Source organism: Tribolium madens, unplaced genomic scaffold (genome assembly GCF_015345945.1).
Source record: "Tribolium madens isolate multiple individuals breed KSU strain unplaced genomic scaffold, Tmad_KSU_1.1 Scaffold_97;HRSCAF=244;Tcas5.2_LG3a, whole genome shotgun sequence".
Classification (NCBI taxonomy): Eukaryota; Metazoa; Arthropoda; class Insecta; order Coleoptera; family Tenebrionidae; genus Tribolium; species Tribolium madens.
The window spans coordinates 861,731-884,897 of NW_025401069.1; the positions used below are offsets into that span (position 1 = coordinate 861,731).

General features: G+C 32.4%; 3 protein-coding genes across 7 annotated transcripts; 1 reads left to right on the forward strand and 2 right to left on the reverse strand.

The window, feature by feature from the left end:
* Nucleotides 1–1,207: 1,207 nt before the first annotated feature.
* LOC123014993 (breast cancer type 2 susceptibility protein homolog) lies at nt 1,208–8,596 on the reverse strand. 3 transcript variants are annotated; one of them, XM_044414377.1, is made up of 11 exons: nt 6,629–8,596; nt 6,448–6,579; nt 6,156–6,398; nt 5,998–6,106; nt 5,777–5,947; nt 2,599–2,806; nt 2,320–2,546; nt 1,995–2,272; nt 1,515–1,944; nt 1,319–1,466; nt 1,208–1,264 (listed from the first exon to the last, which is right to left on the reverse strand). In XM_044414377.1, the coding sequence occupies exons 1-11, from the start codon at nt 8,308–8,310 to the stop codon at nt 1,260–1,262; spliced, it is 3,633 nt and encodes a 1,210-aa protein (XP_044270312.1). In that variant the 5' UTR covers nt 8,311–8,596; the 3' UTR covers nt 1,208–1,259. The 3 variants fall into 3 exon arrangements, with proteins under 3 accessions (XP_044270312.1, XP_044270313.1, XP_044270311.1); XM_044414378.1 differs by having other exon boundaries at nt 1,208–1,466; nt 6,629–7,889; nt 7,951–8,058; XM_044414376.1 differs by having other exon boundaries at nt 1,208–1,466.
* On the forward strand, nt 8,551–9,744 carry LOC123014997 (surfeit locus protein 1). The gene is made up of 3 exons (XM_044414388.1): nt 8,551–8,869; nt 8,921–9,042; nt 9,089–9,744. Exons 1-3 carry the CDS (start codon nt 8,717–8,719, stop codon nt 9,666–9,668), a joined length of 855 nt encoding a protein of 284 aa, XP_044270323.1. The 5' UTR covers nt 8,551–8,716; the 3' UTR covers nt 9,669–9,744.
* On the reverse strand, nt 9,677–22,932 carry LOC123014995 (G-protein-signaling modulator 2). 3 transcript variants are annotated; one of them, XM_044414385.1, is made up of 8 exons: nt 22,731–22,932; nt 22,433–22,665; nt 22,107–22,385; nt 18,311–18,550; nt 17,996–18,260; nt 16,134–16,313; nt 12,907–13,466; nt 9,677–10,483 (listed from the first exon to the last, which is right to left on the reverse strand). In XM_044414385.1, exons 1-8 carry the CDS (start codon nt 22,773–22,775, stop codon nt 10,399–10,401), a joined length of 1,887 nt encoding a protein of 628 aa, XP_044270320.1. In that variant the 5' UTR covers nt 22,776–22,932; the 3' UTR covers nt 9,677–10,398. The 3 variants fall into 3 exon arrangements, with proteins under 3 accessions (XP_044270320.1, XP_044270321.1, XP_044270319.1); XM_044414386.1 differs by having other exon boundaries at nt 16,173–16,313; nt 22,433–22,677; XM_044414384.1 differs by having other exon boundaries at nt 22,433–22,677.
* Nucleotides 22,933–23,167: the final 235 nt, after the last annotated feature.

A 23,167-nucleotide genomic window follows, 5' to 3' on the forward strand; every position in this document is an offset into this window, starting at 1 on the left:
ATAAATAAATGGTTCAAAAAGATCTAAGTCGAGCAAAACAAGCTTAAACAATACCAACTTCAAGCTAATTTGTTAAAGTTTTTTTAGCAAAATTTTACGAAAAACTGTATTCTTTTTAAAAAAAAACGTTAATCACTATAAAAATGCACAATTTCTTAAACAATTTGGTAAATTTTTCGAGAAAGGCTAAAATAATGTATTTATTTTCCATTCAATTCAGCGATTTTTTGACTCTGATGTTGAGTATAGTACCTCATAAAAAAAAACAAATCAAACTAAATAGTTTTAACCAAATGCTTAACTAATTTGGTAATTTTTTGAGAAAGTTTGGCAAAATAATTGAACTTATTCTAGTTGAAAAAAACGTGTAAAATGCTCAAAAATGCAATAGTTTTTAATTAAAAAAACGAATTTTGTTCTTTGACGATTGCGTAAAAAAGTTAATTTTATTAAACGTGTTACCGAATACTCAGTTAAAAAATAATAATTCTAAATTTACTAATTTTTTGCTGTAATTGTAATTACATTTCTAAAAAATCATCAGATAATTTAATGTTCGTAGGATTTTTAAACTCTAGTATAAAAATCACCAGATATAATGAAATTTCATCATACCTGGCTACACTAAAAGCACGTTAAAAGTCCCAAGTGACTTTCAAATAAAAAATATCATTTTATTTTATTTAAAATGTCATTATACCTCGTAAAATAAATAATTAGCGAGCTGGAAATTTTGTATCAAGTTCAGATTTGAAAGATTTTTTGCTCTTTTGCGTCTTTAACAACGTTAACAAACTGGTTTAGGTGCGTTAATAACCTAATGTACTTTAAATTGTTAATGTTGGTAACACTGACAATGCCGTTGGGAGTAAATTACGTTCAATAAACTTACCAATTTCCAGAATTTTTGGTGGCAAATTCGAAAAAATTTGAGAATTCATTTACAGATTACGCATAATGGCAAATATCAGTTTAAGATAAACACATACGTAAGATAAGATAAGATAAGATAAATACATACGTAAAATATTTTTTTTTTTATAAAAATCTAGTTACAGAAAACCATTCAATCCTTTGTTCCTCATACTAATAAAAAATAATAACACTGAAACACAAAATTTTCAAAACCAATCACTTAGTGGCTGAAGAAATCATTGACATTGCTACCAACCTGATAAAAAAGTGCTATTGGCGAACCACAGCCACGAACCAACAAAACAATTTATTCTTAACTTAACATCAACAATCTGCAGTAACAATTAGACTATAAAAATATGAACAAAAAACAAATTTTATGGCAATTCATCGAAATCCAAACCATCCAAACCATCATCAAATATATCAGATGTCAGCAACGAACTTGTAACGAGAGATTTTGATGTATTTTTGTAGTTTTTGGTAATGTTATTTTTATCAGTATATAAAGCCACTTTCTGGTTGCACTCTTGCAAAAAATTGTCCAAATTCTGTAAAACATAATTTCAAAATTAAAGCCATTTTAATAATCAACTTACTTGGGAGATTTGTTCATTAATTAAATCAATACCGTTTTGCAAATGCTTGTGTTTGGGTGAAGATGAGATGACCGTCAAATTGTTAGCTACAGCTTGAGCACAATCAAGTGTCTTTTCATAAAAAATTAAATTCTCGATCGCGACAATCTGTCCCACTTTGAGCTTGTCTAAGAGTAGACAGTTTTTCGGACTATCGAAAATTTTAATAAATAACAAACTTGTAGAAGTGTCAGCCAACCACAAGATTTGATGAAGATTATTTACAGTTATCTGTACAACGATACCGACTGTATCAAACTCGTTAAATTGCGGCTTTGTAGTTATGTTAGGTATTGGAGTGACAGTTCGGTTGTATCTTTCAAAATTTGTCAATTTTTCGGAATCTGGTTTGAATTTGGTCCAACTTGTAGCCGACAAATTCCCATTATTTCTTCAACATAAAAATGAGTCTTACATACACAACTATTTCTACGACCTTACTTTAACATAACATTGTAAATGTGACAAACTGATGACTCTTTTAAAATTTGTAGATAAGTTATTGATGGGTTCCAAATTTGTAAAACGTAACATTTGTCTTTGTCAGGATCGAGAGCATCCATGACCAATAGTGTTAACACCGCAGTAATGTTTCTTTTGACCGTTTGAAGCTTCTTAAAACTGTCTTCAATTTCTCGCGACATTTCCTGTTGTTGTAACAACAAAATTCGTTGCTGGTAATCCATAATAGACATTTTTTGCGACTCCGATAACACTTCCTTGAATAAAACAATATTTTTTTTTAAAGACAAATTAAACAAATAACCTGTAAGCGCTCAGGATCATTACAATTACTACAAATATTAAATAACGTTTCCGGACAATCAATATTCCTAATTTCGGCATAATTCACACTGATATTTTTTGCTTTTTTTAAATTATGATTCTTTTTGTAATCTCTCTGTATCGTTTCTTGCACGTTTTCCAAAATTTGACGATTGTAATTCTCCCATTCTTGGGCTCTTATATCTTCGGCTCTCTGATTTCGCCAAACTAAAACTCAAAACCAATTAAATAATGTCGTTTTTAGGTCGAATCAAAGCACCAGAATGTGTATTATGCTTTTCGAGGTATTTCAAAGGGTACACTCGTGCGATATAAACTTTGATACAGCCGATGGGGCCCCCATTTGGGCAAATCGAGGCTAATTTTAGCAAGTACGGTTCTGGACACTTCTGGTAACCGAGTTTGGCGTACCAGCGGGCCCTCCTCGTCGAATTGCAATGGATTTTCAAACGAACTACATGAGAAGCCTGTGCATAAATAATAATAAATTAAAGAAAATAATAATTGTAACCAAAGAGAACCAAACGACGGACCGTTAACTCTGAAATTAGATGGAGGAATTTTTAGAATATAATCGAAATTGCTTGGATTAAAAAATCCAAACATAATTTTAATAATTCCAAATATGGAATTATTACAATTATCTTTGGATTTTTAGAAATTACTGGAATTATTTGTAAATTACTGAAATTTTTCTGGAACAACTGTAATTTTTTTAAGAATTATCGGAGAAAGTACGTATCTTTTAAAATTGCATTGAATTTCTTAGAACTATCGAAATTAATTTGGAATTAAAGAAATTATTTTAAAATTACGAAAATTAAATTGGAATTGCGGAAATTAAAGTGGATTACAGAAATTAATTTGAAATTATAGAAATTTATCTGAAAATAATGGAATCACAGTAGACTATTAGAATTACTGTAATTTTGATAAAATTACTATAATTATTTGTGAATTACTAGATTTTTTCTGGAATTCTTGTAAAAATTAGGTTGAATTTCTTATAACTCTCGGAATTAATTTAGAATTACACAAATTAAGTTAGAATTGCGGAAATTAAGTTTAAGAATTAGTTTAGAATTTTAAGAATTAATCCAAAAACAATGAAAATACGATATATTATTGAAATTACTGAAATTTCCGTGAATTTTTTTTTGGAATTACTAAAATTTTGGTGGATTTTTTTTGGAATTGCAATTAATTGAACCTATTTTTTTCAAGTTAACGGCCCCTCGACCAAAAATTATATTTTTCAATCAAAATTCAACATTCAAAATTTGCCAAATATTATCTGGTCTTTTTTCGTACCCTTCCTGGTTTTAAGTAAATCCAAAAAAATTATTAAAAAACATCAAAAATAAACAATTTTAGTTTTTTTGCGAAAAAGAAATTTGTTTTCTTTTTTTTTAGAGATGCTTGTATAATATTAATTTTCTGTGAAACTACTTATGATTACACAAGGCGACAAAAAAAAGTCATGTCTGACATCTTGACAAATGCACTAAAAAAAAATTCAAAAAGTCACTTTGAACAAAATAATCTTTTTCTAATTTAAATGAATTTAAAATACTTTAACTTTAAAAAAATCATTACTCAATAACTATTAGGCCGATTTCCTTCAAATAAAGACCATTCTAAAGGGATGGCTTTGCCCTTTAGGATGATATGAAATTTGAAATTGAATATTGGCAAACTTTTCTTCGAACAGTGTTCGAAGAAGTTCGAAGTAAATCGAAATAATCTAAAAACCCAACGAGTAATTTTTTTTTTCATCATTACCATCGTGTAGAGCATCTCTTTATTAGTAAATTTTCATAAGAATATACCGAGTAGTTTTTAAGATATCATTTTTTGAAGTTAAGGTTTGCTGTTCAGGTATTGGGCCATATAGGAGAAATGCATGTTAATCTTACTTAAAATTGCATTTTTATAAAAGTATTTGTTTTAAGACTCTTCTTTTGCTTAAAAATGGTCAATTGCACCTTCTTTGTTCCAATAAGAACGAACAAAAAACTCTTTCTTTACTTAAAACAAACAAAGAGTACCTGCGTATTAATTAAAGCAAATAAAGAGTTTTTGTGTTGTAAAAATGACCACTGATCATTGAGCAAAGAGGATCTAGAAGTTTAAGAAATGAGCCTTAAATATAAGGGCAAACTGTTCACTTTGTTCTAGCTTTCTGAACAGTTCTTGAAAATGATCTTAGCAAATGCTTTCTCATCACTTTCGAGTGATGTTAAATGCAATAAGTCACTTGATTTATTTTGTTGGTTTATTCTACGATTAGCTTCAGTTAGCTTGTATGTAGTAGTTGTTGTGATAACAGTTGCACACGAAGCAACTGACTTATTGCATTCAACGTTAGTAGAAAGTGATGAAAAAGCATTTGCTGAGAACATTTTCAAAAAAAGTTCAAAACGCTAGAACAAAGTGAACAAGTTGGAATCTGAATGGAAAGTGATTTAATTTGAAAAAGATTTGTTCTTATATTTAAAGCTACTGCTTTAAACTTCTAGATCCTTTTTGCTCAGTGATCATTTTTAGAACAAAAAAACTCTTTATTAGCTTTAATTAGTACGCAGGTACTCTTTGTTTGTTTTAAGTCAAGAAGCAGTTGTTTATTCTAATTAGAAGAAAGAAGGTGCAATTGACCATTTTTAATCAAAAGAAGAGTCTTAAAACAAATACTTTTATAAAAATGCAAGTTTAAGTAAGATTAACATGCATTTCTCCTATATGGCGCAATACCTGAATAGCAAACCTTAACTTCAAAAAATCATATTTGAAAAACTACTCGGTATATTATTTTAAAAATTTGGATTCTTACCAATAAAAAGATGCTCTACACGATGGTGACGAAGAAAAAAAATTACTCGAAGGGTTTTTCTTAGATTACTTCGAACTTCATTGAACACTGTTCGAAAAAAAGTTTGCCAATATTCAATTTCAAATTTTATATCATTCTAAAAGGCATGGACATCCCTTTAGAATGGTCTTTATTTGAAGGAAATCGGCCTAATAGTTATTGAGTAATGATTTTTTAAAGTTAAAGTATTTTAAATTCATTGAAATTAGAAAAAAAATTATTTAGTTTAAAGTGTGTGCACTTTTTTATTTTTTTTTAGTGCATTTGATTTGTCTCACTGAAACGAACAAAATGATATAAAATTAGTCAAGTTGTCACGACATGACTTTTTTTTGTCGCCCTGTGTTATTAGTTATTACAATGTAACATTTCATAATAATTTAGACTGTATTTTTGTTATATTTAAAAAAACTGTAATATCTGTTTTTTAATAGTGGTAACGACAAATTCTGTTGGCACCAATGACAACTGTCCCTAGCAACCAAACAAGTTGGATGTCTATTGTAAGCAATTTAACACAGGGTTTATGCCCGTGTTGCATACATTTATTTTCTAAAATGTATTTTACCTCTAGCGGGTGGCACCCGTCGCAATCTACCAATTCGGCCCCGGAAATCACCAATTTGGTACCAATTTGAATTTTCTTATTTACAATTTGTTGGCACAAAGGTGCGTCAATGGAGGTTCGAATGCTGTACCAACCGTCGGTTAATTCCAGTTCAAATTTATTTGAACCTAACTGAAATACTTGTTTTAGAAATGAAAATCGTTTAAATGAGTCAAAAATACGTTGAAGATATTCGCTACACATAAAACCATGCGTTTTTGTGGCGTGTCGTCTGTTTCGAAGATTTTTCGAAGTGCTGGACGTTCCGCTCGATCAATTTCTCGATCGTACCTAAAAAAAATTAAAACAAAGTTCAAAAAATTGACTCAATTGAACTAACCGATATTTCAATTGTTGGATAATATTCTCGACTGATAAACAATCGAAATTAAAATTTTCATAGCTCGCCAACTTCCAAACAATCCATCTGAAGTGATTTTTAATCCAACCATTTGGAAGTAATCCCATTTCGACACCCGGCATTGTCTTAAACGCCACTTCAATCTCACTCAAACCAACAAGATTATCAAAATTTGGAACAACACAAGCACCATCTGACGTATTAATGAACGGTAAATTTTCCCTAAAAATAAAAAAAATAATTTCAACAAATTTTCCACCACACAATTTACTTCAAATGAACACTCAGCGAATTTTCCGAATTAATCGCACTTGAAACTCGAAATGAATCTATTTGTAACCCTTGTCTCAAGAAAACTCGTTCGTTGCATTGTTTTCTATTAAATAAAACCCCAGGTTGTCTCCTAATAAAAACAAATGATTTAAACTAAAAACGGAAACACATTAACTCACTTTTGGGTCTTTGGTTCATCCTCTAAAATTTCTTTCTGTAAATTTAAAACTTGCTGTTTCTCACCAATCATTTTCAATTTCGCTTCGAGTTTTTTTCGTTCGTTTTCCAAGTTTTGGGCCCAAGTGTTAACATCTCCTTCAGAACACTCCTGAATTATGAATCGATCGTTTTGCAAATTTTGTGTTACAGTTGCTTCACATTTGATGCGTTTTATTGGTGTTATATCCGACTCGATACACGTCACAGTGGTATTTTTCAATGGGGTTGAGTTGTAAATCCTTGCGTTATTTCTAATTGGGGAAAAAGTGGGCTTTTCTCCATTAAAAATATGGCTAGATTTTTCGACCCCCGTTTTCGCAGTTGCCACATCCGAATATTTCCTCTTGCAACCACCATTAAAGTCACCAAAAATTGTATTCTTGCTACTTTTGGAAAAACTAAAAGAGTCGTCCAAACCTTTGAAAATTTGTTGTGCTTTTTTTAGCTTGTCTTTTGCTAAATTCGACGAGGTTTCAGTGGCTGTTTGGAAGCCCCCACATTTGGTAAAATTTGAGGTTCTAGACTCGTCTTTACCGACATCTGTGAATCCCCGAAAATCATTTTCCGCTTTAGCAACTTTACTAAACTTTAAATTTGGAATATCGTTTCCTAATCGATGTTTGGCGGCTTGTAACGAGGCTTCAGTTAGTTGATTTTGCTTCCCAGAACATGTCCTAAAACCCCCCAAATGCTGATTTTGTAGTTTCTTCTTCCCTCCTTCAAATTCGGTCACAATCGAAGAAAATTCAGTAACTTGTCTCAAATTTTCTTCAATCAGATCTCTACTAAAGCCTTTGAACTCCTCATTTAATTGATTTTCAGTTTTTTTAAACAACTTATTTTCTAAAATGGTAAGGTTGGTAAATAATTCATTCGTTTCCTGAGTACACAACAAGTCAATTTTTTCATCAAGTGTTTCAGAATTTAATTTTTCACTGAATTTATTCCTAGCTTGCTTGACCGCATTCTCAGAAATTATCGTACTTTTCCCTGAAGCCGTTTTAAAACCCACAAAACCGGTGTTTTCCTCTAATTTAAGAGGTTTATTGAAAAACGAACGGTTAGGTTGCACGTTGTCACATTTAAAACCCCCAGGATTTAAGATGTCGTCAAACAACGTTTTGGACCTTCTCAACGCTTCATCAGACGCTTTGAAACCTCCAGCCCCCATATGAGTTCTTTTACCAGCAATATTTTCCTTTGATTTGAGAAACTTACTTGCTTCAAGTTTATTGAAAAACGATTGCTTGTTAGGTTGCATATTTTCACACTTAAGACTTACAGGATTTAAAATATCGCCAAATAACTTTTTGGCTGTTTCATCAGACACTTTGGGCAATTTTTCTGTCGGTAATTTTGGGTTTTTAGAATCAAAATCTTGTACGTTAGGAGACTCATTTTGATTAGAATTCCAGTCTTCTCTTTTACTTTTTAAAAAGTTTTCAGTCTGACTTGAAGTTAAAATGTTGCTACTTGTGTCAGAGGAGGCTTTTGGAGACTTCTCTGAAAACCGGTTGGTCAATTTAACCCGAGCCTTTTGTTTGACTTTTAAGTGTTTGCGAGAGATTTGTCCGCTTAGAATGGGTGATAAAGCCCGTTCATAATCCACAGTTTGGTCATTATTTGTTGAATATTCATCCATTTTGAGGTTAAAACACCAAAATTTCACAATTTTAATAAAATTGACTACACCATACAACTTGCACCAATTATTAAAAATACAAAGTGAGAGTTTAAACACAAATTGTGAAAAAAACACTCATTTTTCGCCTATTACAATACAATACTTCCATTCTTGATATCAACAATTTTAAATACTAGTAACTTTTGGTCAAATGTTGGCTAATCTCATTCACTCAAAAAAATTTTTTTTAACAAAAAAACCTTTAAAATGCAAATAACTAACAATAATAACACAACGAGATTCTCATAAATAATATTCTATTTTACTAAAGTAAAATTTGAAAATAAAATAATTAAGAAGAAAAATATTGGTACTCCTGTTGGTTGTTAAAATAGTCAGCTGTGTAAACATAACCTAACAAAAAATGTTCTCTGCCCGAAATATAAATTTATTAAACTTATTTAATAAACGCTGTTGTGTGTATTTGACCAAAGTTTCGTACTCAAATACTCATTCGAAATTTTTCACGCCCAAGAGTCAGAGCAAACAAATTGGTCCTTTGGGTTGGTTCCTCTTGGTCAGGATGCTGGTTTTTATCAATTTTTAACTAAATTTGACCATTTTTTAGGTCGTTCCGGCCTCAACTTTCGCTCTAGGGACGTGGCAAGTTCAACGGAAGAAATGGAAAGAGGATTTGATTGCGAAATTACATAACTTGACTGATGCAGATCCTGTGCAATTACCTACAGAGTTTGTAAAAAATATTGCCTCAACCAATTGTAATGATTTTTTGTAGTTTAAAAGAATTGGAAAATATGGAATATCGGCCAGTCCATGTCCGTGGTGAATTTTTACACGACAAGGAATTATATTTAGGTCCAAGGACCCTAATTTTAAAGGGCGATGCAGCGACTAAAAGTCAACTTATGTCATCGACGACGAAGCAAAATCAAGGCTATTTAGTTATCACACCGTTCAAATTAGTTGATAGGAATGAAATAATCTTGATAAGTCGGGGTTGGGTGCCTGCAAAATGCAAAAACCCTGCAAGTAGGGATAAAGGCCAGGTTAAAGGGGTCGTTGACGTTGTTGGTGTAGTCCGCCTCCAGGAAAACCGCCCCACATTCATTCCCAAAAACCAGGAAGACAGTAACCAATGGTTCTATCGCGATTTGAACCAAATGGCTAAAGTCACAGGAGCCCTTCCTGTTCTTCTAGAGGCTACCACTGACTTCGACACACCTGAGGGCCCCATCGGGGGCCAAACTCGAGTCTCTTTACGTAACGAACACTTATCGTATATTCTCACTTGGTATAGTTTAAGTGCCGCTACGTCTTACTTGTGGTACAAACAGTTCTTGAGTCGGGTCAAATAAAACTAAAATTCCGCTGATAAAATTTATTTTCCTACTTTGTACCATTTAAATAACAATACACTTTCAGTTTGTAACACATGAATTTTCTCATATAAATCTTTCATAAAAAGAGGAAGAAATTCAACAGTCTATTAATAAACGTGTGGATATTTGAAACATCTTTGGCAAACATTTGTCTAAATTGTTTTCACATTATTCAATGTGTAAAGCATTCAGCTGGACAGAGAGAAATTTCGAGATGGGACATGCAGAAAATCTGTTGCCACAGTCACATCCTTTTGGCACTTTGCACGTTTAATACTTTAGGTAAATATGAGCTCACATTTTAGGCGCAATATTACAAGTGTGGCAACAAATTTCAAATAACAAGATCCATGAGTCACATTACACTGGAACTTTAACTATTTCATAACAGAGTAGAGCATGTTTTGGTCAGGGTTTGTTAGTCCTAAATGAGCAAAATATAAAGAATGAAGCGTTGATTAAATTTTACCAAAAGTAGATTAAGTTTACGCATTGGATAATCCATTACATAACGAATAAAAATTCGAATATATTAAAATTAAGAGAAAGTATAGATACAACAATATTATTTACTAAACATATAAAAATATAAAAAAGCATACACTTTACTTTAGGTCTCTTTATCGTACATGCTCCAATGGCAGTCAATCGAAATAAAAATTCAGATATGGGGTTTTTCAAATTTACTTACTCTAATTTATTCGTATTACTTCTTCTTCTTGCCAGAAGAATTGCTTTTAAAATTATTACTAATACCATTTGTTGCATGTGGGACGTTGCCATTGGCCATTCTGCAACAAAGAATCTCTAAAAATCACACGTATGGAATATTTTTTTAAACGGAAATCACCAATTCAAAATTTTGGTGGACAAATTGGTAGCAGCTTATCTAGAAATATCTATTTCTTAATAGAAATATCTAGAAATGTGTGCTTGGTTGCGTTATAATCGAAGGTGTCTAAAGACAGAATTCAGTCCTAATAATATTGATAGAAACACACTGAAAGTCAAGTAAGTATTTTTATTGCAGTAACAATATAAAAAATGTATACCTTCCAATTATTGTAGATAGTTGTGTCACCATACTTAATAATAATAATAATAATAAATATCAATAATAAATTATATTCTTGCGCAGGGGCCATACATGTGTAGATAAAGGATTGTTCAGTGAGTGATTTTGAGTGCTTAATGCCTAAAACTTTGTTCCACTTTTTTACACATAGCAAATCTTATTTTTTCTAATTTGCGTTTATAATACGTTTATTAACGTCTCTCGTAGAAGTCGTTTATGGCTCTGTAAAAGCACACTGTGCTTTAATGAATTTAGGGATATTTAGTTTTTGGATGCCGCTTTTGACTTGTCAGGTAACAAATTTTGCGTGGTTGCTTCGGCAATTTCGGGAATTTCGGGCGGAGTGCAAACTAAATTCTGTTTCTCATATTTTATTTATTATTATTATGTTGTAACACTAATAACTAATAATTTGTAAACTTTATTTTTAATGACAGACGGCAGAAATGACTCAAAAAAACAGGTGGGCGCCGAGTGTTACCAACCGATACCAACTAACACAAAATTCTCTAGGCGACAAAAAAAATATTTTTCTAATTAAAATAAGAAAAAAAGGGGCGCAAATTAGAAAAAATAGCATAAAATGCTCGTTTTATAATGGCATTGGCGCACTCATCCCATAGAAAACTCGCCTACGGCTGGTTTTCTAACTTGGGATTCGTGCGCCGAATCAACCCTTATAAAACTTGTTCTTTAATATACTATATTATTGTACCAGAGTAGGAATATGAAGGCAGCACAAATTCATTTGGTAGTAAAAGAGGTCCCTTACATTTGTTTTCCTTCACTATTGCTGAGTCCCATGTTCCATTATAGGACTCTCTATAATATAGCAGTCTGGAATGATCCTGGCGAATTTCTAGTTACCGAATCGGGCGGAAACTAAACGGGCATTTCTTTGCATAATCTAAGCTGGTATTCAAAAAATTGGTAGATCAACTTCCACAACATCAAAAGGACTCCATTACAATTATTTTCAGGTTCCATTAATATTTTTATTTTATTGTACAATACTAAACACAAAATGAATATAATAATGTCAGCTGCGCTGAAACCTCTTCCGTTACTTTAGGTGGGACACTAGATTACACCACGTCTTATTTATACGGACTTGGCCCCTTTTGGACATGGCTAACATGGACTTGACACCATGTGGCGTTGTATGCAATAACGAAAACTTATATTTGCTAGGTGAGTGTCGCCTTCTGTACGTGTATGAATATACAGGGTGCGCCAGAGCTCGCGCCCCAGAGATAAATGCCATATAAGGTAAGATACCAGGAACATGGAAAAAATGTAAAAAAAAAATTATCTATAAAAATTTCGAAGTTATGAGGGTTTAAAGTTTGCACTTTGACTCTATTTATTTCTGTTGGAAAAATAATTTTCCAAGTTTTTTTGCTATAGGCTATTAAAAGAGGAAACAAGGAAGCTGTATCCTAAATTGTAACTCTGTTCAATGTTATTTGTGGCTTTCATTGGCAAAATTGTTTACCTTTATTAAATAATTGTAAAAAAACATATACAAAATCATCAGTATCATTAAATAGACATAAAAAATTGTCATATGTCAAAAAGTAAATGTCAAAATTTTTTGACAGATAGAATTTTTTAAACATTTTTTTCATGTTCCTGGTATCTTACCTTACTTAAAAATTTTCTCTGGGGCGCGAGTTCTGGCGCACCCAGTATAGGCACATTTTACATGAAAAATGGTACAAGATGGCCAGCATTGGTTTACTATACGTAATTTTTGCACTTGCCCCCTTTTGGACCTTCAAATTATTTTGATTTCTTATCCTCTGTCAGGATAAAAATTACAAAAACCCTAAATCCCGTTTTACACATATATCAGTCGAATAACAAATCGTCCAAAATTTCGTGTCCGCAATTGTATCTATGTCTATGATAGCATCTAGTACCTTAGCGGTACCAAATTTGTCCCCGTTTTTGTGTTTTCGTCTCCAAATTTTCTTTGCTTTGGTTTCAAATTAAATCAAAAACCGGGACTGCCAAATTCCTTCATTAAAATTACCAGGAATGAATCTGCCAACATTAAGACTATTTGACATTTCCGTTAAAAAAAACACTTGATTAGATAGTGATTTTTGTTTCAATTGAATACTGAATATTTTTTACCTGTGTTCCACCCTCGGCACCGCCGCCCTCTGATCATCCATCCTCCCCGACTGAAACCTCATGATCAACGAGATAAAATCCTCGTCGGGCACCGTCGCTCCGCTTTTCCTCGCCGGCGGTGGATCCGCCTCCACATCAACCGCCGGCACCGGGAGCGGCGACCTCTGATCCTCCAACCTTGATCCTTGACACCGCACCAACTGGTCCAGGAAATTGTCATCGGGAACGCTGTTATTCCTCGACTCGGCCAACTTCTGCAACGACGACGACTGCAATCCGGGAAGATGTGGCAACGCCACTCTCTGCTCGTCCATCCTCTTGCTCTGCATCCCAGCAATCATGTCGATGAGGTCGTCGGGGCCCTCATTACGTGGGAGATTCACCACATTGGTGTTTTCCTTGTTGTCTATCGTCAGAGAGCAGCGTTGGTCGTCCATGCGTTTTGACTGGAAGCGGGATAACAAATCGAAGAAGGAGTCGTCGTCCTCGTTTTTGGTTGGTGATGGCGCCTTCATGGGGGGAAGTGTGAAGCCGGGACGTTGTTTTCCGTCGGGAGTCAACTGGAAAAGGATTGTTTGTTATTTACCGACGACGTGTTGTTTAGTGATAAAACTTGTTCTGACGTCAAGTGTTATTTAATTTATAAATTTTTGTTGGACGATGCAAACACAGACCGGTTCTAATTGATCTATTTTGCAGAGCGCAACAGATCTGGGTTTATTTTGTCAGTGTTTATGAACGAAGCTTGGAAATTTGCCAGATTTTTCAATGACAAAATGTTAGGAAATTATGAAATCGGATAGTGCATGCAACAACAAAAAAGCAATCAATTTACATGCAAACAACTATAATTTCCCTAGTAACAGAGGAATTTTTTCGAATACATAAAACGTAAATTTTAGCACTTTGTTGCACAAGACTAGAAATACAAAAAGTTGTATTTTAGTACAGTGTATAATAAATCTGATCATAAATGCAAGAACACCCTTAGAAACTGACAAATATAATTAATATTTCTTGCGTTACAAAGTCACATACTATTTATTCATTGTTTTCTCAATTACTTTTTATTTTAATTTTTTAATTTTTTTAATTAATACACATTTCAAATTTAATCCTGTTGTGATATCCAACAAATCCGCAATATTTTTTTTTCATACAGTGATGGACAGTGAATTTCGTCCACCCAATTTCCCTGACAGATTAAAAGTGTAAATTATTCTTTAGGTTTTTTTAACCTTATTTTAGAATTTTGATTAACGTTTGTCATGTTGACAGAATGCTCGATGCTTCTTGCTACTTTTTACCTTTGTCCTTTGAAATGGTAGTCCTTGGGTATGCCCAAAAGTATAGAGGCCCGTCTTTGAGGCATACCTTCTTGTACCAGAGAGATACTTTTTATTTTATTAAACGCACTTACTGCTGGTATGTTCGAATTTGATTAAATTTGACAATACGTAATTGAATGTCAGTTATCATGACAATAAAGCACAGACTACAGTGAATTTTTGTGAATTCACAGAAATTGGGTGGACGAAATTCACTGTCCATCACTGTACTTGCGACATATATTATAACATTAATTTAAAGAAGGAAACAATTAAAACTAATATTCGAATAATTTTTGTTTAACAGCAAAATTGTTATGGTACAGTTTCGGGCACGGAATTTTGGACGATTTGTCATTTGATTGACATAAAAATGTAAAACTTTATGCGCAACTAACCTCACTTTTGATTTTTGCAATTTTATCCTGAGATATAGAGAAAAAATGACAATAAATTGAAATAAGTTATTGAGCTATTTAAATAAACGTTGAATGTAAAATATTGTAACGGAAAATCGACAACAAAAATAAAATTTCAACTACAACTTTCAAATTTTAATTTCAAACGTCAATCATAATGACAACAAAGCGTGGCTTACATTTTTTTTAAATTGACAAATTTAATGTCCAAAATTCCGTGTCCGTAATTGTATCATGCCATGCGACAGCATTCTATTGTAAAACAGCACTTATAGCTAATAACCTCTCGTTCTGGAGTCAAATTTGACTACAAAACGTCAAAACTACAGGCACATCACCTATACATCAGTGACATTAAATTGAAAGTGAGGCTAAGTGCTGTTTTACATTAAATTTTCAGAAAGTGTCAAAATTTGATCTCCCACTTTTTTGTTCAGCATGGTACTATAGAAATGTTTCTTTAAAACATAATATTTTAATATTACTGAAATTGAAATATTTTTTTATATATATTTTTATTTTTAACAGTTCCTTCATTACGAATAAAAAAATACATTTAGATTATTAGTACTAAAGACACGGTCAATTCATACTGACCATTTAATTTCTAACCCGACTTTTCAGAATTGCCAATTTCGATAGATACATCCCTAAAAAAACAATTGGATGTTTACAGTCGGATTTATCTAACTCAATTTTTACAAAAATTTACACAGGGAAGTGGCCACTATGAATTGGCCGCGACTTTAAATAAATTTTTGACGTTTCTGTTAATAATATTGTTTTCGAACAAAAACTAAAAATCATAGTTGGTCGATTATTTTGAAATTTGGTATAGAAGCCTAAATATTGATTCTAAACAACTTTAACTCTTTGTTCGTATTTGCCACGTAAAAAGCACTTTACAGGAAAATATATATATTTTTTAATTTCCAAAGCATACTTGATTTTGAAAACTAAAATTATGTTAGAAATTAATCTCTAACCAAGCAGGGCTGAACCCCAAAAATGAAAATTTAAATCAAATTTTTGTATCTTTAAAAAGAGTCGTTTCACCTATCCGGGGACACACTGTTTAGTAAGGATTTTTTTTATGATAAATTCTTCCAGAGACCCAATTAGAACAAATACATTTTAAAAGTTGTTAAAACACTACCAAAAAACACAAATAATTTGACACTTGTGCATTTCTAATGTCACTCAATATATTTTCTTTTAACTATTTTTCAATTTTAATTAAATAGATTAATCCATTACCTTTTCAGTGTTTTTTTTTTAATTTTCTTTCCAAACATAAACACACATTTGCCTCAATTAGCGACACAAAAGCCAAACAACGGATAAAAATAACCGCTCTTACGTTAGTCAATTAACATTAATTTACGCAAAACACTTAGAAAAACACATATTTAATAAAAAGCTATTTGACTTACGTCAAAGAACGACCGCAGAAATAAAACAAAAGCAAACAAACCACTACCTTAATCAGGCTAAGCTGTTCCATGCTTTCACGTCTCACCCTTTGTATCCTCTGGTGAGTGACGTCGTTCTCTTTCGGCGAATCACTATCACACGATTCGGGACTGTCGGGCAAATTGAGGATTTTTCGTAGATCAGCAATGTTCATTTTCGCCGTCGCTTCACCCATCGGATCACCCAACTAAACCCAACACAAGTCACAAAAATACTCATTCGAAATAAATCAACTTAGTCCGGTCAAATTAGTCATAAAAATAGTGGTCAAATAACGAAAATTCCGACAGAGCTAAATTTTGGTAGAGACTTTGGGTACACCATTAGAAATAAAGTGTCAAAAGTCCCCATCGATCCCATGTGTGCTAAAAAAGTTATTCGGGGTCAAAAGTCAAAATTTGACGTTTTTTAGTTTTTTTTTTCGAAAACGGTAAGTTTTATCAAAAAGTAGCTCAGACAAAAATTATAGATCTTAAAATTATCTGCAAAAATGGTCTTTATACTTTTTTTCTAAGAATCACCATACCTAAGATATCGCGATTCTAAAAGTTGAAATAGTAAGGTTCTACATTATATGCACATACAGAGTGTGCCAGAACTCGCGCCCCAAAGACAAATGCCATGTAGGGTAAGGTACCAATAACATAGAAAACATTAAAAAAATTCAAATTTCAAAGTTATGAGAGTTTAAATTTACACTTTGACTCTATTTATTTCTGTTGGAAAAATAATTTTCCAAGTTTTTTTGCTACAGGCTATTAGAAGCGGAAACAAGGAAGCTGTATCCTAAACTGTAACTCTGTTTAATGTTATTTGTGGCTTTTATTGACAAAATTTTTGTACTTTTACTAACTAATTATAAAAAAACATATTCAAAATCATCAGTATTATTAAATAGACATAAAAAAATGTCAAATGTCAAAAAATAAATGTCAAAATTTTTTGACAGATAGGATTTTTAAACATTTTTTCAGTACTCTGGGGACTACCCAATTACTCCCTTTCAAGGAAGTGCATGACCCTGTATGTATTACCAAATAAATTCTTTTTAATTAATGGAATCGAGATATTTATAAGTTTAATGAAGTAGAAGAAAAATTTTAAGTAAGATAAGATACCAGGAACATAAAAAAATGTTTAAAAAATTCTATCTGTCAAAAAATTTTGACATTTGTTTTTTGACATTTGACATTTTTTTATGTCTATTTAATAATACTGATGATTTTGTATATGTTTTTTTACAATTATTTAGTAAAAAAAGTATAAAATTTATGCCAATAAAAGCCACAAATAACATTAAACAGAGTTTCAGTTTAGGATACAACTTCCTTGTTTCCGCTTCTAATAGCCTGTAGCAAAAAAACTTGGAAAATTATTTTTCCAACAGAAATAAATAAGAGTCAAAGTGCAAAATTTAAACTCTAATAACTTTGCAATTTTTATAGATAGAATTTCTTTTTAATTTTTTCTATGTTCCTGGTACCTTACCCTACATGGCATTTACCTTTGGGGCGTGAATTCTGGCGCACTCTGTATGTGATTATCATGTAGAACGTGACTCCTTCAACTTTTAGGATCGCGATATCTCAGGAATGGTGAAAAAAAGGATAAAGACCATTTTTGTAGATAATTTCAAGATCTATAATTTTTGTCTGGGCTACTTTTTCGATAAAACATACCGTTTTCAAAAAAAATCTAAAAAACGTCAAATTTTGCCCTTTGACACCAAATAACTTTTTTAGCACACATGGAATGGATGGGGACTTTTGACACTTTATTCCTAATGGTGTACCCAAGATCTCCACCAAAATTTAGCTCTGTCGGAATTTTAGTTATTTGAAATGTCTATTTTGACCGGACTAAACTTACCTCTTTACTAATTTCAAGATGCTTTTTCGCGAATTGCAGCGCCTTTTCGTGATTTCCCAACGACGCGTTCGCGTTACCCAACGACCAACAGGCCCTACCTTCTCCTATACGATCGGCCAAATTTTGCGCGATTAAAAGATGTCTCAAATGATATTCGATGGCAGTTTCATAATCTCTCAATAGCGTGTAAGTGTTACCCAAACTGTAACAAGCCTGAGCTTCGACCGCGTGATCGCCTAATTCCTGAGCCAGAGCTAGAGTTCGTCTAAAAACATATTTTTTTCAAACTAAACCAAAACATCGCTTTTGACTTACTTGTAATGGTGAGCGGCTTCTTCAAACTGTCCCATAAAAATATGCGAATTTCCGAGATTACTATGTGCCCTTCTTTCGGCTGCTTTATCGCCGAATTGTCTCGCTATCGATAGTCTTTCTTCGTGGTAATGTATGGCTTGTGCGAAATCGCCCAATAGATAAAACGTGTTGCCCAAATTACCACAAGCTCTTCCTTGTGCCGCTACATCGCCGAGTTCGCGCATCAGTGTCAAGTTTTCCCTTAAAATAATCAAAATAAGCCACCCCATAAATAACTCGACTGATTAATACGTATTTCTGGGAATTATTTGTTGATACGTGTAGTATGCTTATATCGAGATTTTATTACCAAAATATGCGTTTACGAATACGAAATTAAAAAGATAACGTCAAATGTTGTTTCCGACAAGTGCAAAAAAATGGGAAAAACAACAAAATGAAAGCGGAAAACTGGTTTTTCCTATCGCCAAAGCCCATTAAAAAAATTACTTATCATATCGACCCATGCAACGAAGACTATCATAACTCAAAATAGGGGAAATTTCAGTTGATTATATGTAGTATTTAAAAATTTTTTAAAGATCTTCTTGGTGCAAGAGTTTCATAACAAAATTATGAAAATATTGTCTTCAATCTACTTAAAGATTAGGATGCGACGCGACGCGAAAGATTAGTTAGTGTAGCCAGATTCTTTTCCCGTCTAAGTTTTAGGAGCAATCAAATAAAAAATGGCTGTATTTAAATAACGGTGAGCACAACACAAACAAAAAATTCAGGCAGATATAGCATTAAATTCTCAATAATAAGAGATAAAGGTAATGCAAAAATTTTATCGAAAACTATATTTAAAAAAAATTCAATTTTACCAATTTGCACATGTTTCGCATATGTTTCAAAATGCTGCAAATACAGTTGAAGATACAAAAAAAGTAACGGAAAATTAATTTAAACCTGAACGGTTAAAGACAGAGATATGGTCTTCGGACTTTTTTGCAGGAAATTAATTCTCTAAACACTTTTTTGTATTTTCAACCGTATTCACAGAATTTTGAAAAATATGAAAGGAGCAAAAATTTTAATTTTTAATATTTTTCACAGCCTATTGAGAATGTAAAGCTCAACATTTCTGCATTTTTTCCAAGCAATTAGTAAACTGGTTGAATTTAAATTAACTTAAAACGACATGGAGCCGAGACGGTATAACGCTGGAAGCGCCCTTATTTTTACTTTGCGTACTATATTTTTTTGGGTACAGAAAATCGAGCGATTTTGTACCTCGTTTCGCCTCCTAGTACGTATTTAGTTCCCTACAGACCAATCTAAAATAAACGTATTTTTTTCTTTAATTAATTCAACAAAAACTTAAAAATAGGAAATTTTTTCGTTAGCCAATTCATAAAACTATGAAAAATAAGTAGCAGCCAGACCGGTATTTCTACTTAGATTCAGGCATTTGTTAAAATTAGAATTACTATAAAATCTTATACTTAAGTGTTTATTTTTCAGTTGAATATAAAATGAGTTGTCCGAGAATTTCAAATCCGAATAATGTGATTTATCATAAGTTGAGCTTGTATTGTATGCAAAATGCATAAAAGAGCATATCTGCATATTTTGACACAATAAATGCATATGCTCTTATGAAATGTGCATATTTTCAAAGATTTCCAAAATAAAATCTTAAAAAAATAGTTGTGCAAACCTCTAAGTAAGCCGGTCATAAAGAAAACATGAGTTTGTACCGAAAGCTCATTAAAAAAATTGAAATTAGTAATTCTTGTCAGAGGTAATGAAAAAAAAAAAATCCAAAGTTCTATTACTTTATAGTATACATCATCAAGAACGGTAAGTCCTTAACGTTCGTGATGCTTATGACATTTTTTGCGCGATTGATTTTTGAATAAAATATCTAAAAAATGTTCTAGAACGGCAAAGTATTTTACCATTTTGCTAGTCTAGAACATTTTTGAATGCTTACCGACTTAGCAACAATAAACAAAATGCTTACCGACGAGTTTGGGATAGCAACGAGTAAACATAACTTACTGTCTTGGAAACAAACGTAGTAAACAATGAAATAGAGCTCAATTGCGCAAAAAAATGTGTAATGTTTTTCAAAATCCAATATTAAAACGCCACTTGGCAAATATTCAAAATTTTTTTGTTCATATTGATTCATCAATAACCAGTGATAAAGACAAATAAAACTTCACATTGAATCAAAGTACTAAAATCATTAACTCAGTAGAAAATAAAATCAAACATTTTGAAAAAATAAATAAATAAACCCCAAATTGTGTATAAATGAATATGTAAAGTCTGTTTCATTTAATAAACAATTGTAAATGTCAAAATTTTCTGAAAAACCATACTGTACAACCCTAAAACTGCGATATATGGACTAGCGGTATACAGTTTAGCGAGGTTATGGTTAAGAACTGTCATACGTCAGTTTTATTTATAGAAATTTAAATAAAAGACACGATTCAAATACGAAGCAAACAAGTAATTCAAGCCTTTAATTTGCAATCTCAGCCAAAAACTCATTCAGGCGCAATGGAATGACAAAAGTAACAATGACAGTTATATGCAAAGCTGCCAATCGTGAATTTGAAATTCACTATTAGCGGTTAACGCGTAAGCTTTACCAACATAACAACATTTTGACAATTGTCTATAAAATGAAACAAACTTTACAGTATTAAAAAAAATGAAGGTTATCACGTTATCGGTTATCACTTATCACAAATTTGTAAATAAGGCTTTGTTAAAATTCGCGCCACAGAGAAAAATTTCAAGTAAGATAAGATAGATATCAGAAACATGGAAAAAATGTTAAAAGAATTTTGACATTTATTTTTTGATATTTGACTTTTTTATATCTATTTAATGATATTGATGATCTTGTATATGATTTTTTTAAATTATTTAGTAAAGGTACAAAAATTTTGCCAATAAAAGCCACAAATAACATTAAACAGTTACAATTTAGGGTACAGCTTCCTTGTCTCCGCTTCTAATAGCCTGTAGCAAAAAAACTTGGAAAATTATTTTTCCTACACAAGTAAATAAAGTCAAAGTTCAAAATTTAAACTCGCCTAACTTCGAAATTTTTTTAATATTAGAATTTGTTTGACATTTTTGCCATGTTCCTGGTATCTTACCTTACATAGCATTTTTCTCTGGGGTGCGAGTTCTGGCGCACATTGTATATCAATAACGTTATGAAAACAACAGATTTCAGCGGTGAATTAGAATTTAGAACCTTCTTTGATAAAAAAAAAAACAATTTGCACCATTGACATCATCATTATTTCTATCTTTACTTATCCCTTTGTACTTTTCGTATTTAGATATCACTAAAGCCCATTGTAAAATAAAACTGAAACACTGCAAATCTGGGGCTACTATCGTCTTAAAATTTATTTTGTTGTTATTAAAAATCATCTGGAGATTCTAGGGATCTCCACCGTTGTGCGGCAGCACTTATTGATATCAAAAAAAATTATTCAAAATTTCGAAAATCACCATTTTTTATTTAATCAATGAATGTTGCATAAGTCATAAAACCCTGGAATGTAGTTTTCTTAATACGTAGCATTGCACTAAGGTTACAATTCTGCATTAAAATGTCTTACAACAAAAAATTGTAGTTTTATCGGTCGATAATTAAAATAAATGAAATAAATTACAAAAAAATTGAAATCGGAATGAACGAGCTTGACCTCTTCCTTATCGCCGTGAAACATAAATTTCAATGAATGAACTCTTTTTATCAATTAAATAAACAACTTACTCATAATAAGTGACAGCTTCTTGGAGACAGCCCTTGACATCGTCTGAAAAATCCCCCGGATCCTTGTGCCCCACCCTCCCAATATGTTTTCCCTTGGCATGAAAGACATTTCCTAAATTATACAATGCTCGGCCTTCGCTTAATCTATCGCCCAATTCTCTTGAAAGCTCCAAATGCCGTTTACTGCACACCACCGCTTCGTCAAATCGCCCCATCACTTTGAGAGTATTGCCCAGGTTGCCCGAGGATTTCGCTTCGCCCAGTTTATCACCCATTGTCCTAAACAAGTCACCATATGACCAATTCTAAATGTGGTTAGTCAATACCTGGCCAAAGTGAGATCATGTTTGTGATATTGCATGGCTTTGCCATAATCTCCTAGATAAAAATATGCGTTTCCGAGTTGGCTGTAAATGGCGCTTAGCGTCCGCAAGTCGTCAGTTCCGGCCTGGATTGCGGCTTGGAAAAAAGCCACTCCAGCCCTGCAGTCGCCCGCCTTGCACAGTCGCTCGCCCTCCAAGGCCAGTTCTAAGCACATATTGCTGGAGCCGTCATAGTCCTTTAAATTATTCTAATTACTTTCCCTATTTGGGGGGGAATTTAAAAGGAAAAGTTGGGACACACCTGGGTTTCCACTGTTAGGTTCTCAGCACTGGCACTCAGTGACATTTTTATTGTTAATTCGATTAATTAAAGTAATTAAAAGCACTTGAGGTATGAATCACTCGTTCATTCTTTCATTGTTACGTAAATAAACAACAATAAAAACGCGAGAATGTCAAAACACACAACACTCCTCTTCCTGCAACTGTCACAAATTTTCAATAATTTTAGGGACTTTACGTTTTCCACCAGGCGGGCAGTTCGAAACAAATAAAAAACACTGAACAAACAATAAAAAAAATATTCAACACGTATTTATGGTACAAGTTCTTTCGTAAAAATGATTTTAAAAGTGAATCCGAAAGTGCCTCAGTTTGTTAAAATAAAATAACCATTTCCGGGTATAGTAAATTTCCCTAACTTTCATAAGGCGGGCTATTTGAATCAAACACATCAAA

Excerpts from the sequence above, each read along its gene's own strand:
- LOC123014993 (XM_044414376.1), bottom strand. The coding sequence starts at position 8,310 with ATGGATGAATATTCAACAAATAATGACCAAACTGTGGATTATGAACGG. Across the intron at positions 2,547-2,598 it reads AAAGCATAATACACATTCTG|TTTGGCGAAATCAGAGAGCC; the intron begins GTGCTTTGATTC and ends TTTGAGTTTTAG. Across the intron at positions 1,945-1,994 it reads ATTTACAATGTTATGTTAAA|AAATAATGGGAATTTGTCGG; the intron begins GTAAGGTCGTAG and ends TTTATGTTGAAG.
- LOC123014995 (XM_044414384.1), bottom strand. The coding sequence starts at position 22,775 with ATGTCACTGAGTGCCAGTGCTGAGAACCTAACAGTGGAAACCCAG. Across the intron at positions 22,678-22,730 it reads ACCTAACAGTGGAAACCCAG|AATAATTTAAAGGACTATGA; the intron begins GTGTGTCCCAAC and ends GAAAGTAATTAG. Across the intron at positions 13,467-16,133 it reads AACAGCTTAGCCTGATTAAG|TTGACTCCCGACGGAAAACA; the intron begins GTAGTGGTTTGT and ends ATCCTTTTCCAG.
- LOC123014997 (XM_044414388.1), top strand. The coding sequence starts at position 8,717 with ATGTTCTCTGCCCGAAATATAAATTTATTAAACTTATTTAATAAACGC. Across the intron at positions 8,870-8,920 it reads CTTTGGGTTGGTTCCTCTTG|GTCGTTCCGGCCTCAACTTT; the intron begins GTCAGGATGCTG and ends ACCATTTTTTAG. Across the intron at positions 9,043-9,088 it reads CCTGTGCAATTACCTACAGA|TTTAAAAGAATTGGAAAATA; the intron begins GTTTGTAAAAAA and ends GATTTTTTGTAG.